The sequence below is a fragment of the Gadus morhua genome, chromosome 2 (assembly GCF_902167405.1).
Source record: "Gadus morhua chromosome 2, gadMor3.0, whole genome shotgun sequence".
NCBI lineage: Eukaryota > Metazoa > Chordata > Actinopteri > Gadiformes > Gadidae > Gadus > Gadus morhua.
The window spans coordinates 890,783-908,577 of NC_044049.1; the positions used below are offsets into that span (position 1 = coordinate 890,783).

Genomic DNA, 17,795 nt, shown 5'->3' on the forward strand with positions numbered 1-17,795 from the left:
TCCAACTAAAGTCTTTTAAATCCATTCCCTCCCCCGTCACCTCAGGTGTTCCCCAGGGTTCTGTCCTGGGGCCCCTACTCTTCATCATTTACCTCCTTCCCCTCTGCAATATCTTCCGCAAATTTGACATTCATTTCCCCTGTTATGCTGATGACACCCAGCTCTACCTCTCTACCAAGCCCTCGTCCAGTCTCCCGCCCACTTCCCTTACTGATTGCATCTCTGAAATAAAAACCTGGTTCACCTGCAACTTTCTCAAACTCAACAGCAATAAAAGAGAAGTTCTTCTCATCGGCACCAAATCCACCCAGACAAAACCTGACAGCTTTTCCATCACTATCTCTAACACCTCAGTTTCCCCCTCCCCTCAGGTTAAGAGTCTGGTTGTCATCCTTGACAGCACACTATCATTCCAAGCACACATCAATAACATCACCAGGTCTGCCTATTACCATCTACGCAACATCAACCGCCTCCGCGCATCCCTCACACCCCATAGCACAGCCATCCTTGTTCACACCCTGGTCACTTACCGCATCGATTACTTTAACTCCCTCCTCTTTGGTATCCCCCTCAAGTCCATCCGTAAGCTTCAACTGGTCCAGAACTCTGCCACTCGCATCATCACCAGAACCCCCTCCATTAATTACATCACTCCTTTCCTTCAGAAGCTTCACTGGCTCCCGGTCAAAATCTGCATCCATTTCAAGATTCTGCTCCTCACCTTCAAGGCCCTCTACAACCTCGCCCCTCCATACATCTGTGAACTCCTGCACACCAACACACCCACCCGTTCTCTCCGGTCCTCCTCTTCCATTCAACTCACTGTACCACCCGCCCGCCTGGTCACCATGGGGTCCAGGGCATTCAGCCGATCTGCCCCCCACCTCTGGAACACCCTCCCAACTGACATCCGTAACTCTGACACTCTGTCCACTTTTAAGTCCCGTCTAAAAACACATCTTTTTAAACTGACATATTCAATCTAGTAATTCATTGTCTCCCAACCATTCTACCCCACTTGTGTAAATTGTTTCAATATATCTTGTTCTTGTGTTTATGATTTTTGATTTTGTTTTTTAAACACTGCCCTGTAAGGTGACCTTGAGTGCTATGAAAGGCGCCCTCAAACAAAATTAATTATTATTTTGAATAGAAGAAAATTTGTGATTAATCGCAAGTTAACTATGACATTAATGCGATTAATTGTGATTAAATATTATAATCGCTTGACAGCACTAATATATATATATAAAAACATATTTTATTATATATATTTTTTATATTATATCTATCCATCTAATCTATCTATCTTTCTATATCCTGGTTCATCTCATGTCTGGTTTCAGAGTTCAGAGAATGCTCATATATTAATCTACTACTAATCATTGAATTCATAATTATAGGAAGAAGTTATTCTTAAAACAATACATAATAAGGAAGTATTCTGCTGTTCAAAATAACGCCGACCGTTCGGGTCCACTTCGGGATTTTCCGTCGCAACGCCTTCGAGTGTCTTCGGCTGTGTTCGGCGCTCAACGGTCAGTGGTGTGTTCAAATGTTCGGCAGCGCAGCATTACAAGAGCTATTGTAGCTAACTAACAACTAACTAGCCCGCTGAATCCAGACTAAAGAAAGGCACAGAGACAGTGCAACTCAAACCACTTCCTGCTTTTGGAGTAACTAAAGCTAATTCATGTCCTGATCTCCTCCAGAAGCTATGGTGGCTAACGTTAACAAACAACTCTCTTGTTACTGAAGCTGCTGGCTACCTAGCATCCCGAAGACCACAGGGGAGCACAACGAGAAGACATTTCTCTTCCAGAGCTACTGGAGCTATGGTGGCTAACCAGGCAGAGGTCGTGTAATACTGGAGGTATGGTGGCTAACTAACTAGAGCTTGTGTAATACTGAAGCTATGGTGGCTAACTAACTAGAGCTAGTGTAATACTGAAGGTATGGTGGCTAACTGACTAGCCGTCGCACTCAAGAGAAACTCAAGGAGGTGAACCGGGATCTATTCAGCCGGGATATCGGAGTCTCCCTGAGGAATGACGGTGCTACAAGAACCCGTCCAGGTACGACCTGTCCACATCTCGTGATATTAATGTCATTATTATTTGACCAATGAGAGTGGTGTGCTTCATAACCCAGCGAGCTGTCAGCACTTCAGTCCGCCGCCAAGAAAACAAGTGGCCTAGCATCTGGCTAGGCTATCTTTATGGTTAGCATCTGGCTAGGCTATCTTTATGGTTAGCATCGGGCTAGGCTATCTTTAGGGTTAGCATCGGGCTAGGCTATCTTTAGGGTTAGCATCGGGCTAGGCTATCTTTAGGGTTAGCATTAGGCTAGGCTATCTTTAGGCTTAGCACTTGGCTAGGCTATCTCTAGGGTTAGTACTTGGCTAGGCTATCTTTATGGTTAGCATTAGGCTAGGCTATCTTTAGGGTTAGCATTAGGCTTGGCTATCTTTAGGGTTAGCATTAGGCTTGGCTATCTGTAGGGTTAGCATTAGGCTAGGCTATCTTTAGGGTTAGCTTTAGGCTAGGCTATCTTCAGGGTTAGCATTGGGCTAGGCTACCTTCAGGGTAGGCTCACAACATCTGACAGTACGACTGGTATGTGAACAGTTACCTGTGCAGCTGGTGGAACAATATGATCCTCACAATGATGTAAACGCATCATAATTAACTATGTGAGCCTCATAGTGTTAATTATGATGCAACTCACTCTTCTGTATGCGAGTGTTTCTTATTCCAGATCATTGTCGAATACATGAACGGTGATCAATGCTACAATTCCCTCATTAACAACAATTAACGTTCAAAACAGAACATTCCGCCAAATGTTTCCTTGGCAACGCTGAAACCATATAATCAAAGCCCCAAATGTTAAAGTGTCAGCTGAGACGGCCCCAGAGGAAGGCCTTGTTGTTCCAGGTGTGCCTGACGCTCCTGTCTCTGTAGGCTGCGGTGTGGCAGGCCCTGAACCACTATGCTTACATGGACGCGGTGTTCCTGGCTGAGCGGCTCTACGCTGAAGGTAACGAGGATGACAGGGATGTAGAAATGTTTACGTGTGATTATATATATTTATAGGGGGTGAAACGGTGTGTGTGTGTGTGTGTGTGTTTTGTTTTGAACCTTATGGTGTGGTTAATTTGATATTTATTTGAAGTACAGGTAGTTATTGTACATTTATGCTCTCGCTTAATGGTTCATGACCTGTCAACGAGTGCCGGGTGCCATACATAAAAACCTGTCAATTAGTAACCCTCCTCAAGCATCGTTAACAATGTATATCAGAAGCTGTGTGTCTACACGTATCTGCAGTCTGTGTGTGTGTACACGTATCTGTCTGTGTCTGTGTGTACACGTATCTGCAGTCTGTGTGTGTGTCAGTGTGTGTACACGTGTGTGTGTGTGTGTGTGTGTGTGTGTGTGTGTGTGTGTGTGTGTGTGTGTGTGTGTGTGTGTGTGTGTGTGTGTGTGTGTGTGTGTGTGTACACACACATATCTGCTGTCTGTGCGTGTGTGTGTGTGTGTGTACACATATCTTCTGTCTGGTCCTGTATGATGGTAGCATGGAGACGTGTCTGGTTCTGTATGATGGGAGGATGGAGACGTGTCTGGTTCTGTATGAAGGGAGCATGGAGACGTGTCTGGTCCTGTATGATGGTAGCATGGAGACGTGTCTGGTTCTGTATGATGGGAGCATGGAGACGTGTCTGGTTCTGTATGAAGGGAGCATGGAGACGTGTCTGGTCCTGTATGATGGTAGCATGGAGACGTGTCTGGTCCTGTATGATGGGAGCATGGAGACGTGTCTGGTTCTGTATGATGGGAGCATGGAGACGTGTCTGGTTCTGTATGAAGGGAGCATGGAGACGTGTCTGGTCCTGTATGATGGGAGCATGGAGACGTGTCTGGTCCTGTATGATGGGAGCATGGAGACGTGTCTGGTTCTGTATGATGGGAGCATGGAGACGTGTCTGGTCCTGTATGATGGTAGCATGGAGACGTGTCTGGTCCTGTATGATGGTAGCATGGAGACGTGTCTGGTCCTGTATGATGGGAGCATGGAGACGTGTCTGGTTCTGTATGATGGGAGCATGGAGACGTGTCTGGTCCTGTATGATGGGAGCATGGAGACGTGTCTGGTCCTGTATGAAGGGAGCATGGAGACGTGTCTGCGGGATGTGACGAGGCTGTGTGTGAACTCTCTCCTCCAGTGGGCTCGGAGGAGGCCCTGTATCTGCTGGCCACCTGTTATTTCCGCTCGGGGAAAGCTTACAAGGCCTACCGCCTGTTGAAGACTCACACCTGTTCTACACCGCAGTGCCGATACCTGCTGGCCAAGTGCTGCGTGGACCTCAGCAAGTATGAACACACGCACTCACCCCAACCTCACTCTCTCCTCAAGCTCCCTCTCGGGTCACTCCCACTTACTCACTCAGAATCTGTCTCTCACTTTGTCACTCGGTCTGTCACTCACCTACTTTCAGTCTTTCACTATCTGTCTGTCTGTCTGTCTGTCTGTCTGTGTCTCTCTCTCTCTCTCTCTCTCTCTCTCTCTCTCTCTCTCTCTCTCTCTCTCTCTCTCTCTCTCTCTCTCTCTCTCTCTCTCTCTCTCTCTCTCTCTCTCTCTCTCTCTCTTAATCTGTCTCCCGCTCTGTCTCTCACTTAGTCACTCACTTACTTTTAGTCTCACTCTGTCCCTCACTCACTTTCTGATTCCATTCAGACCAGTCTACTGGGATTCCATTCAGAACAGTCTCTCTACTGGGATTCGGTCTGAGAAGCTGCACGGTGCCTGTAGAAAGCTGTGGAAAACCTTGAGACTACTTTCCCCTGGGATTCTATTGGGACTCAAATGGGAGTGTTTCCACTGTCCCTTGAATGGGATGGTTAATACTGTCCCTTGAAGGGGAGTGTTTCTACTGTCTCTTGAAGGGGAGGGTTAATACTGTCCCTTCAGGGAGAGTGTTTCTACTGTCCCTTGAAGGGGAGGGTTTCTACTGTCCCTTGAAGGGGAGTGTTTCTACTGTCCCTTGAAGGGGAGTGTTTCTACTGTCCCTTGATGGGGAGGTTTAATACTGGGATTAGAGTGAGTTTTCCTACTGTGATAATGCCTCAAGGCGCTTTGCATGTGGGAGACAAAAGCAGAAAAATGGTGTCTGCTGTGATTTCATGTGTTGCTGCTGTGATTATCTTGTGGTTCCAGACTAGCAGAAGGAGAGCAGGTCCTCACAGGAGGCGTTTTAAATAAACAGAAGAGTCAAGATGACATCATCACAGAGTTCGGAGATTCCGCCTCTTTCACCCTCTCATTGCTGGGACACATATACTGGTAAATACCGTAATATTCTGACGGAGCTCCACACGCACCGCCAATCACTGTTTCTGATGCTCAACCTGTCCGTCTCTCTGCAGTAAGACGGATCGCGTCGCCAAAGGATCTGAATGTTTTCAAAAGAGTTTAAACCTCAACCCGTTCCTCTGGTCTCCATTCCAGAGTCTCTGTCATCTAGGTACGTACACGTACACGTACACACGTACACACACACACACACACACACACACACACACACACACACACGACCGTTGTGTAGAGATGTGATGGTGATGTCATCCACCAGGGGAGAAGCTGGATCCAGATCAGGTCTTCAGGCTGTCCTCTCTGCACATCCCTGTGGCCCCACCTCCTCCAATAAGCCCCGCCCAGAACCCCTCCCATCGCCTAGACACCGCCCTGATGGAGACGCCACAGGACACTCTGGTATGCAAACCCAACGCACCTTAACTCTTCAGTACAAACCCAACGCACCTTAACTCTACAGTACAAACCCAACGCACCTTAACTATACAGTTCAAACCCAACACACCTTAAAGATGAACTGAACTGAAATATGAAGTTCAGTTGATATAAGAGATGTACTGTCTGCCTTCTCATTGGCACAATAACTACAAATGGCTGAACTTGCTAAAGGGATTCATTTGTACGGTGAAAGTGTTGTTTATGTTACTGGGCGCCGCCATGTTGGATTTTAACGATCAGCTACGTCACTGGCATGGTAACCTACTTCTACTCTGCGGCTCTAGCAGCCATAGCAGGTAATGAGTCAGGCTCTGAGGCTCGCTGAAATGGCTACGGAAAAGCAAACAACCAGGTCTACAGGAGGATCATACTGCATTGCCCCTGGCTGCAGTAATGAATTATATAGGGCCATGGCAGCTGGGGTAATCATACATTTCCACAGGCTACCTTTGAATAGGAAACTATCCCTTAATACATGGCTGGCAACCTTAAAACTGGCTAACCCTCCGATAGCCCCTGTAATGTCAATCTCCACAAGCTAGCACTCGGACTATAAAGTGTATAAACTATTACTCTCCGACTATATCACAGATCTATGTTTCCAAGCTGCTAATTAAACGGCAGCTTGGCGGGTCTGTTAACAGAAGTTCCACAAATGTCTCTTTCTACTCACCCTGATGTTCGCCGACTAGCCGATTGCTGATGCAGAGGGAGTTAAACTTGAAGTAGTTTCATAGTAAGATGTATCTGTGCAATATCCATCAACATCAAGCAAAAAGTAAACCGCCAACATCCACCCAAAGTAAACGTGACACTCGTGAATCCGCCTCTCATCTATGCTCATCCGCGGGTGAATCTCCCAAAGTGCATCTAACATGTCTTTCAGGTCCCGTCCACTCGGAACCGATTTTTTTTTTTTGGGTGAAACCATGTCTTTAATAACCATGTTATTAGGCAGATAATAAACCATGTTCTTTAATAGGTCCATGGTCCCAGGGTGGTTTCAAATAAAACCGGACCTATGCGGTTTCGTGTTAGGATTCGTGTCGACGCCTGAAGCGACGTTAGAGTTGCAGTATTTTGTATTATTATTTTTGTAGCTTTAAATACAGCCCTTTGGTCAATTTAATTACTAACTGTACATTAAAAAGTATTTCTACTCAATCTAAAAGGTTAAACAGCTGCTATCTCCTCCTCGACGTGACTGTTTTTATACAGCGGCGCAAAGGCTGGATGTGTGCAGGCTTGATGCGCTCCACTTTCTTTTGGGGAGAACCAGCGCCTTGAATATGTAGGTACTACAGCGTTTGTACAGCTCGATGCGTTTCCGCAATGAGTCCGTCTTTATGGAGATATTCCTGAAACGCATCAAAGGAAAACGGAGGGGGAAAGATCGTTTTCGACTTGTGGTTGCTATTTATGGGGTGCTCCAGCGTCTCCGCTCGGACGTCCCTTACCCTGCGTTCACACCAAAAGATGCAAAAAGTTGACGCGCGTCGTGATCCCATTCAAAGTGAATGTAGAGACGCGTTGCTGCTTTGCTGCCGCAGCATTTGCTGCCGAGAAAACGGGCAGCAAAACTTGATTTGACGCGCCGCAAAACTCGGGCGTCAACGCGTTCGGGCCGCAAATGCATCTTTCCGTGTGAACGCAGGGTTAGAGAGAGCATGGCCACTTCCAAAACCTCTCTCTCGCCGCACAGCATCCGAAATGCCCTATGCGTGGTTATGCAACCTAATCCCACCATTAGATGGTCAAGGTTGACCGGGACCTCTCGGCAGCAGACCGATTCAACGGCAGTGTGCACGCTCCGGCAGCACCCATACGCGCAGTAGTCACACCCACAGAGGTGGAGCTGGAGCCTGAAATTGATCCCTCCACCGGGTGGTGGTCGGATACTACCGGCATGTCCCTCACAGACTCAAACGCTCAACCAGCCATACTAAAATCAATATTTTCCGCCGTGGATTATAGAAGACGTTCGCGCGTCTGTATTAACGACGTAGTCCTACCATGCCAGTGACGTCATCGAAAATGTCGGTGCCCTAATACTAACAGACGCATTTTCTTTTGTTGCTAAAAAAAAACCTATATGTTGATTTATAAAATATTTTTCTTAGTGTCATTTTTTTTTGAATGGTCATAACTAACACGTTATCGATGTTGATTATTTCAGTTCAGTTTATCTTTAACAAATCTTATAATTGATAATGTTTTCTTTCTTTCTTTTGCTCAGGAGTTGAACCGGTTGAATCTAGAATCATCCAACGGGAAGTTGACCTCGGACTCCACGGTTTCGTACATCGACTCCTCGCTCATCTCCCCTGATCCCTGCTCCTTATTGGCTAATACCGTTTCAATGGGATCAACTGGTTCTCTATTGGGCAAGCCGAACAAACCTAAGAGTGGGCGGAGCTTATTGGGAGGACCGGCAGCCCTCAGTCCACTTACCCCCAGGTAAACACGTGCACACACACACGCACAAACACACGCACACACACTGCTGCTTCTGCTGCTTCTTCACCAGCAGATCCTTAATGTGAAACATGTAAAACATGTTTAACGTGTTCCAGGACTAGTGTTCTGTTAGTAAAACATGTTTAATGTGGTACAGGATTAGTGTTCTGTCAGTAAAACATGTTTAACGTGGTACAGGACTACTGTTCTGTCAGTAAAACATGTTTAATGTGTTCCAGGATTAGTGTTCTGTCAGTAAAACATGTTTAACGTGTCATAGCTTTGGAATCCTGGCCCTGGACCCGAGCCCCGGGGATCCCGGGTACCTCCAGAACTACTCCGGTTCTCTGGATGCCCAGCAGACCGCGCCCAGCAAGAAGGTACGTACCTCCACAGCTCCTCTGGGGCGGCAGGAGGCAGGTCGGCTGGGAACCGGAAGGTTGCTAGTTCGATCCCCGGCTCCTCCTAGCTCGGTGTGGAGCCGTCCCTGAGCGAGGCACCTCACCCTGACCCCCCAGCCCGCCGTCGGTGAATGGATGGATGGATGGATGAATGAATGAATGAATGAATGGATGAATAGATGGATGAATGACTGGTTGTAAGCCGCATTGGATAAAAGCTTTAGCATAATCCCGTAATGTAAATGTCATGGTCTCCGCACCCAGCAAGAAGTCAGTCCAAGTCTGTAACGTATACAGTATATATTGATCTTATATGAATATAATGTCAATAATAAGCCTTGTGTCTCCAGTCTGTGTCGAGGATCGGTCCGTCCAAGTCGGTCTTCGGCCAGAGTGGAAACGGAAGAGAGGTTCTCCCAATCCCCTTCAGCCAATCACAGGGCTCCGCTCCGCACAGCAGGTAACCATAGTGACTTCACAGCAGGTAACCATAATGACAGCAAAGCAGATAACCATAGTGACAGCATAGCGGGTAACCATAGTGACAGCATAGCGGGTAACCATAGTGACAGCATAGCAGGTAACCATAGTGACTTCACAGCAGGTAACCATGGTGACTTCACAGCAGGTAACCATGGTGACTTCACAGCAGGTAACCATGGTGACTTCACAGCAGGTAACCATGGTGACAGAACAGCAGGTAACCATGGTGACAGAACAGCAGGTAACCATAGTGACTTCACAGCAGGTAACCATTGTGACAGCACAGCAGGTAACCATAGTGACAGCACAGCAGGTAACGATGGTGACAGCACGGCAGGTAACCATGGTGATAGCACGGCAGGTAACCATGGTGTCATCACGGCAGGTAACCATGGTGACAGCACGGCAGGTAACTACATCCTACCTTTGTGTGTTCCAGCACCAGCCCCCAGGTTCTGAGTCCCACTCTGGTCGCTCCGCCAAACATCCAACCCAGACGCTCTACACGACTGTTCACAAGTGCTAGCTCTACTGCCAAGGTAGCATCGCACGCACACACACACTCTATATGAGCCTCGGGTCAGTATGTCGGAGCATGGCTGGGCAGCACAGAGCCCTGCTCTCATTAGGCTGATCCTACTGGTGGAGGGGAGGGGAGCAGTGCAGCCCTACCACTGAGAAGAACCTCCACAGCAGCAGCATGCTGGACAGCCTCAGCACCCCTTGATCACCCCATTGTGTTTTGGATCCCAAGTGTTCCAGTGTCTAAAGCTCTGACTTGACTCTGAGCTTCCACTTCCTCTTCCACTTCAGGAGAACAGTAAGAAGCTCAAGATGAAGTTTCCAACCAAGATCCCCAACAGGAAGACGAAATGTAAAGCGGCCAAGACGGCCAACAGCAACCTGAACGAGAGCCTGGACATCCTGAAGCTGGACTCCTCCATGAACGACAGCAAGGGCCTGTCCACACCCGGATACCAGAGCATCACCCTGCAGAGAGCTGCTACAGGTACACACCGGTTACCATGGTAACACCCTGCAGAGAGCTGCTACAGGTACACACCGGTTACCATGGTAACACCCTGCAGAGAGCTGCTACAGGTACACACCGGTTACCATGGTAACACCCTGCAGCGGGCTGCAACAAGTACACACCGGTTACCATGGTAACACCCTGCAGCGGGCTGCAACAGGTACACACCGGTTACCATGGTAACACCCTGCAGAGGGCTACTACAGGTACACACCGGTTACCATGGTAACACCCTGCAGAGGGCTACTACAGGTACACACCGGTTACCATGGTAACACCCTGCAGAGAGCTACTACAGGCACACACCGGTTACCATGGTAACAACCAGAACATCTTTATAATAATAATAATAATAATACATTTAATTTAGAGGCGCCTTTCAAGACACCCAAGGTCACCTAAAACATAAGGTTTATACAGTATATTACTGTGTTGTAGACATGGTTCTGTACATATACCTTTTATATTACTGTGTTGTAGACATGGTTCTGTACATATACCTTTATATTACTGTGTTGTAGACATGGTTCTGTCCATATAACTTTATGCTGTATATGAATGTGTTGTAGACATGGTTCTGTACATATACGTTTATATTACTGTGTTGTAGACATGGTTCTGTACATATACGTTTATATTACTGTGTTGTAGACATGGTTCTGTACATATACCTTTATATTACTGTGTTGTAGACATGGTTCTGTACATATACCTTTATATTACTGTGTTGTAGACATGGTTCTGTACATATACCTTTATATTACTGTGTTGTAGACATGGTTCTGTACATATACCTTTATGCTGTATATGAATGTGTTGTAGACATGGTTCTGTACATATACCTTTATATTACTGTGTTGTAGACATGGTTCTGTACATATACCTTTTATATTACTGTGTTGTAGACATGGTTCTGTACATATACCTTTATATTACTGTGTTGTAGACATGGTTCTGTACATATACCTTTATATTACTGTGTTGTAGACATGGTTCTGTACATATACCTTTTATATTACTGTGTTGTAGACATGGTTCTGTACATATACCTTTATATTACTGTGTTGTAGACATGGTTCTGTACATATACCTTTTATATTACTGTGTTGTAGACATGGTTCTGTACATATACCTTTATGTTACTGTGTTGTAGACATGGTTCTGTACATATACCTTTTATATTACTGTGTTGTAGACATGGTTCTGTACATGCTGCGGGAGCTGGGCCGAGGCTACCAGGCCCTGTGCTGCTATAACTGCCAGGAGGCGATCAGCATCCTGTCGTCGGTCCCCGCTCACCACTACAACACGGGCTGGGTGCTCACCCACATCGGGAGGGCCTACTTCGAACTGGCCGAGTACACACAGGTGGGCACGCGTCGGGATCCATCCGTATCCACCTTGTTTCCGTATCACATCCAATGCATAGTCTGCTTTTTACTATGCTTCCCCTAAGTCCCTCGGTAATATTATACATGGTCTATATCTATGCAACATTAGAATGTTATAAAAACGCTCAACATTAGGAGGCAGGTGGTCCTGAATCAACGAGACACCCTAATTATACCTGGTTCATGACAATAAGCCTCATTACTCTGGTGTAGAGCCCGACCGATATATCGGCAGGCCGATATTAGGCATTTTCCAAACTATCTGTATCGGCCGATTAAAAGGAAAAACAGCTTTTTTTTTTTTTTTTTTTTTTTTGGGGTTATTGTGTTTTTGTACAAAGGACTTTCAGTTTCATATCTTACGTTTTTAATTTTAAACATTTTATTTATCAGAGCTTTAATACATTTGGATTTTGACTTCTCTGTTGTGACAATAAAAGAAAGTTCATAAACTGCATTACCTTATTATTTTAGTGAGGACTCATAAATCACTACAAATAACCAATGTTAGGGAAATCTGTTCATGTTTGGTTAAGCGTTTCTGGAATTTACTTTTTAAATATATATCGGCCGACATATCGGAATATCAGATTTTTAAATCACCAAATATTTGTATCGGTATCGGCCTTAAAAATCCTTTATCGGTCGGGCTCTACTATGGTGGGAACCTTTTGCAGGAACCCTGCTCACAGCAATAGAATGACCTGAAAATGACGTGTGTGTGTGTGTTGTAGGCGGAGCGTGTCTTCAGTGAGGTTCGTCGCATCGAGGCGTATCGGGTGGAGGGGATGGAGATCTACTCCACCACCCTGTGGCATCTCCAGAAGGACGTAGCGCTGTCCGCCCTGTCCAAAGACCTGACCGACATGGACCGTCTCTGTCCCCAGGTACTGACCCTAAAGACCTTTATAGTCTGGGAGGAATGCAGTCTGCCCCACGGCTCGGGACCAAAGCTCTGTCTCATGGTACCTTTGTGTCTCCTCAGGCCTGGTGCGTAGCGGGGAACTGCTTCAGCCTCCAGCAGGAGCACGACATCGCCATCAAGTTCTTCCAGCGTGCCATCCAGGTACCGCCCGAGAGACTCACTTTCACACTTTTCCTGTCCTGTCCTGTCCTGTCTTGTAGGGTCCTGTGTTTATGAGGTCTTCTGGTTTGCCTGCACTCTGCTGGGTTAGTGTTGATGAGGTCTTCTGGTTTGCCTGCACTCTGCTGGGTTAGTGTTTATGAGGTCTTCTGGTTTGCCTGCACTCTGCTGGGTTAGTGTTTATGAGGTCTTCTGGTTTGCCTGCACTCTGCTGGGTTAGTGTTTATGAGGTCTTCTGGTTTGCCTGCACTCTGCTGGGTTAGTGTTTATGAGGTCTTCTGGTTTGCCTGCACTCTGCTGGGTTAGTGTTTATGAGGTCTTCTGGTTTGCCTGCACTCTGCTGGGTTAGTGTTTATGAGGTCTTCTGGTTTGCCTGCATTCTGCTGGGTTAGTGTTTATGAGGTCTTCTGGTTTGCCTGCACTCTGCTGGGTTAGTGTTTATGAGGACTTCTGGTTTGCCTGCACTCTGCTGGGTTAGTGTTTATGAGGTCTTCTGGTTTGCCTGCACTCTGCTGGGTTAGAGTTTATGAGGTCTTCTGGTTTGCCTGCACTCTGCTGGGTTAGAGTTTATGAGGTCTTCTGGTTTGCCTGCACTCTGCTGGGTTAGTGTTTATGAGGTCTTCTGGTTTGCCTGCACTCTGCTGGGTTAGAGTTTATGAGGTCTTCTGGTTTGCCTGCACTCTGCTGGGTTAGTGTTTATGAGGTCTTCTGGTTTGCCTGCACTCTGCTGGGTTAGTGTTTATGAGGTCTTCTGGTTTGCCTGCACTCTGCTGGGTTAGTATTTATGAGGTCTTCTGGTTTGCCTGCACTCTGCTGGGTTAGTGTTGATGAGGTCTTCCTGTGTGCAGGTTGATCCAGGATTTGCCTACGCCTACACGCTGCTGGGTCACGAGTTTGCGCTGACTGAAGAGCTGGACCGCGCCCTCGCCTGCTTCAGGAACGCCATCAGAGTCAACAACAGACACTACAATGCCTGGTACCTCTATCTCTACCACTCTACCGCATCTCTATCACTCTACAACAGACACTACAACACCTTATGTCTATCACTAGCATGTCTCACCCTTATCATGTCTCACCCTTATCATGTCTATCACTATCATGTCTCACCCTTATCATCTCTGTCACTATCATGTCTTTCCACCACGTCTCTTATCACCTCTCACTTTAATTCCTCCTTCAACCTCTAATGTCTCTCACTCTACCTTTATCACACTACATTATTATTGACAATGTGTTGATGTGTTGGCAGGTACGGACTTGGGATGATTTACTACAAGCAGGAGAAGTTCAGTCTGGCTGAGATCCACTTCAAGAAGGCCTTGAGCATCAACCCCCAGAGCTCAGTGATGCTCTGTCACATCGGGGTGGTACGTTGACCATACTGCACTGCACTGCTTCAGTGCTATAAGTCTCCTAGAGGAGGTGGAAGCAGTCTTCTAGAGGAGGTGGTAGCAGTCTTCTTCTAGAGGAGGTGGTAGCAGTCTCCTAGAGGAGGTGGTAGTAGTCTTCTTCTAGAGGAGGTGGTAGCAGTCTTCTTCTAGAGGAGGTGGTAGCAGTCTTCTTCTAGAGGAGGTGGTAGCAGTCTTCTTCTAGAGGAGGTGGTAGCAGTAACAGTCTTCTATAGGAGCCTCTATCTAACATGATGTGGTTTCTCTGGGTGTGAAGGTCCAGCATGCGCTGAAGAAGTCGGACAGCGCCCTGGAGACGCTGAACAGAGCCATCGGCATCGACCCCAAAAACCCGCTCTGCAAGTTCCACCGCGCCTCTATACTCTTCGCCAACGACAAGTACAAGGTAACTGCATCTATCTCCCTACCTAGTACCTGAACATGGTAACGGCTCCACGAGTACAAGGTGACGCTTACATCTGGTCTAGAGTGAGACGGTCTCTCCCTGGTCTAGAGTGAGACGGTCTCTCCCTGGTCTAGAGTGAGACGGTCTCTCCCTGGTCTAGAGTGAGACGGTCTCCCCCTGGTCTAGAGTGAGACGGTCTCTCCCTGGTCTAGAGTGAGACGGTCTCCCGCTGGTCTAGAGTGAGACGGTCTCCCCCTGGTCTAGAGTGAGGCGGTCTCCCGCTGGTCTAGAGTGAGACGGTCTAGAGTGAGACGGTCTAGAGTGTGACGGTCTAGAGTGAGACGGTCTAGAGTGAGACGGTCTAGAGTTTGACGGTCTAAGCGGTACAATCCCCTGTCGTTGTGTAATTGTTAGAATGATTATTGGGACTATACTAACCTGGCTGATGGATGACTCTTGTTACGTCGTGGTTCTGATGCTCTTCTTGTGTTCTTGTCCAGGCGGCGTTACAGGAGCTGGAAGAATTAAAGCAGATCGTCCCTAAAGAGTCTCTAGTCTATTTCCTCATAGGAAAGGTAGGAGTACTGGTACATTAAGAGAGTCCCAGTAGTGTGTATACTGGGACATTAACATGCATAGAGTCCCAGTAGTGTGTATACTGGGACATTTTGATTTTGATTTAAATTTATTTCGAACATGTAAAAGAAAACAAAAAATATATATCATACACAAATCATTGATGTTAAACAAAATAGAAAGCATAATTCGATACATAAATGATTAAGGGGGTACATTAACATGCATAGAGTCCCAGTAGTGTGTATACTGGGACATTAACATGCATAGAGTCCCAGTAGTGTGAGTACTGGGGCATTAACATGCATAGAGTCCCAGTAGTGTGTATACTGGGACATTAACATGCATAGAGTCCCAGTAGTGTGTATACTGGGACATTAACATGCATAGAGTCCCAGTAGTGTGTATACTGGGACATTAACATGCATAGAGTCCCAGTAGTGTGTATACTGGGACATTAACATGCATAGAGTCCCAGTAGTGTGAGTACTGGGGCATTAACATGCATAGAGTCCCAGTAGTGTGCAGAAAGGGTAACTGTGGTCCACATCCTCTCCCTGCCCTGTAGGTCTATAAGAAGTTGGGTCAGACCCATCTGGCTCTGATGAACTTCAGCTGGGCGATGGACCTGGACCCCAAAGGAGCCAACAACCAGATCAAAGAAGCCATCGACAAGCGCTACCTACCAGAGGACGAGGAGCCCGTCACTGAAGACTTTTTATACGACTCTGGTAGGTCTTTAATGTCTCTTCCTGTTTCAGCATCAGAGCAGGAAGTGCTTTAATGTCTCTTCCTGTTTCAGCATCAGAGCAGGAAGTGATTTAATGTCTCTTCCTGTTTCAGCATCAGAGCAGGAAGTGCTTTAACGTCTCTTCCTGTTTCAGCATCAGAGCAGGAAGTGCTTTAATGTCTCTTCCTGTTTCAGCATCAGAGCAGGAAGTGCTTTAACGTCTCTTCCTGTGTCGGCACCAGAGCAGGAAGTGCTTTAACGTCTCTTCCTGTCTATCAGCAGCAGACGTGGAAGAGAGCAGTATGACGGATGCAGACGACAGCCAATTACACACGGCGGAGAGTGATGATGTCCTCTAGCCCCGCCCCCAAGCCCTCTAGCCCCGCCCACAAGCCCTCTCAACCACTGCAGTAGCTTAACTTCCTGTCTGTTGCCTGGAAACGGATAAGTCAACATTCTAACAGGAAGTAGCTGGGCCTACAGTATGATGTCATCAGTCCTGAATCATTTGACCTGCGTTTGACCCCAACCTCTGAACTCCTCCTGCGATGTGATTGGCTGAACCAGAAGGACAGACTGCTGCTATTCCTGTTTCATCCTTTAGCTCCGCCTCTTTCTCTGCTGTCTGTCGACTTCTTTTATATTTTCTTTTTATCATTTAAATAAAAACCAGTGATGTGATTCTCTTATTGCTCAAGAGTAACTTCTATCACATTGTATGTACAACTTTTACATTTGAAATATACTCTTCCAATACTGTACTGTTACATATATACACATACGTCACAACAGTCTTAAGCCGAAAGAGGGAGAAGTCGAAAGAGCATGATATCACCTCTTTAAACCCAGCAGCAGACGGCTTCTAACGGTGCGTATCACAGACCGTGGATGTACTTCCTCTCGCCTCGTTATAGTATAGGGGGAGTCATTACCTGCATGACCACCAGGTGGCGCTATAACCAAAGATAAAGGATTTAAACACGGAACTACATCGGGAAGAAAATATACGACCCTGGAGGTCCTGCGCAGCATGTTGGGTGAGATATAATGATTTAAATTATATAACCATTCAAGGATATATTATGTTATCGTTAGGGTTATGGGTAGGATGATATAATTGCTTAAATTATATAACCTTTTAAGGATATATTATGTTATCAGGTCTCCAATTAAGCTACTGTTTAACAACTAAAAGTGTATTAGTTATTGTTTTTTAGTATGCTGTTGAACTTGTTAATGCGGTAAGGTTCTTACATTTTCTCCATCCCAGTCTCTCGACTCTCAGCCACACTAACCATCCTTCCACTCAGTGGCGGTGGATCTATAGAGAAATATTCACTTGAATATATCTGCCAACTATTATCAATACGAAATAAATCAACAAAAATACATAGCGTTTATCCTCGTTTAATTGTGTGACATACTTGTCACTGCCAGCAACCATGTAAATGCATCTGAACGTCAATGTTTTGGGCTAGGCTTGTTATTGGTCATTCGAAATAAGCCCTCCTCCAAGTCAGGGGCGCTGTCCACGTTGAAGTCAATGTAAGCTCGCTAACTTTTTGCTGTCTGTCAGGCAGCGACAGCTTTTCATTGGCGCAAGAACATTTGACCTCGGGTCGCACCAGTGTGCGCCCCAGGCCAATGGTATCGTTTTTCTTTTTTGTTATCACCACTTGATTGGAAAATTCAGCGAATCAATCAAATAGCCTACCTCCCTCAGCAGCATTCGCGCAAAACAACTACATGTAGAGAGGAGATAGATCGCGAACTTGCATAGAGTTGTAAGCACTTTCCACCCTTTTCAGTGGAGGAATTGGACTCCCCAAGCAATGTTATACTTAAAAGGAGCAAGTAAGTTACATATTAATTTAGTCTTTTGGCCTGTAGCATATAAACAAAATGAAGCAACTGTCCATTATTTCTAACTGCATTTGAAGTAGACATTGGGACTCACAAAATGGACACTATAGGACAGTGATCATGATTTGTCTCAATATCAGAATAACAACAATGGGTCCAATAG

General features: G+C 46.3%; 1 protein-coding gene across 4 annotated transcripts; it reads left to right on the forward strand.

The window, feature by feature from the left end:
• Positions 1 to 1,523: 1,523 nt before the first annotated feature.
• On the forward strand, positions 1,524 to 16,451 carry cdc27 (cell division cycle 27). Of its 4 annotated transcripts, none has more exons than XM_030341571.1 (22): positions 1,524 to 1,541; positions 1,762 to 1,876; positions 1,944 to 2,078; positions 2,967 to 3,042; positions 4,232 to 4,379; positions 5,224 to 5,349; positions 5,433 to 5,530; positions 5,639 to 5,778; positions 8,054 to 8,274; positions 8,555 to 8,654; positions 9,026 to 9,135; positions 9,598 to 9,697; positions 9,972 to 10,167; positions 11,387 to 11,559; positions 12,317 to 12,469; positions 12,568 to 12,648; positions 13,515 to 13,642; positions 13,919 to 14,036; positions 14,335 to 14,463; positions 14,964 to 15,038; positions 15,608 to 15,770; positions 16,049 to 16,450. In XM_030341571.1, exons 3-22 carry the CDS (start codon positions 2,052 to 2,054, stop codon positions 16,126 to 16,128), a joined length of 2,442 nt encoding a protein of 813 aa, XP_030197431.1. In that variant the 5' UTR covers positions 1,524 to 1,541; positions 1,762 to 1,876; positions 1,944 to 2,051; the 3' UTR covers positions 16,129 to 16,450. The 4 variants fall into 4 exon arrangements, with proteins under 4 accessions (XP_030197431.1, XP_030197439.1, XP_030197423.1 ...); XM_030341579.1 differs by having other exon boundaries at positions 1,992 to 2,078; XM_030341563.1 differs by having other exon boundaries at positions 1,537 to 1,876; positions 1,957 to 2,078.
• Positions 16,452 to 17,795: the final 1,344 nt, after the last annotated feature.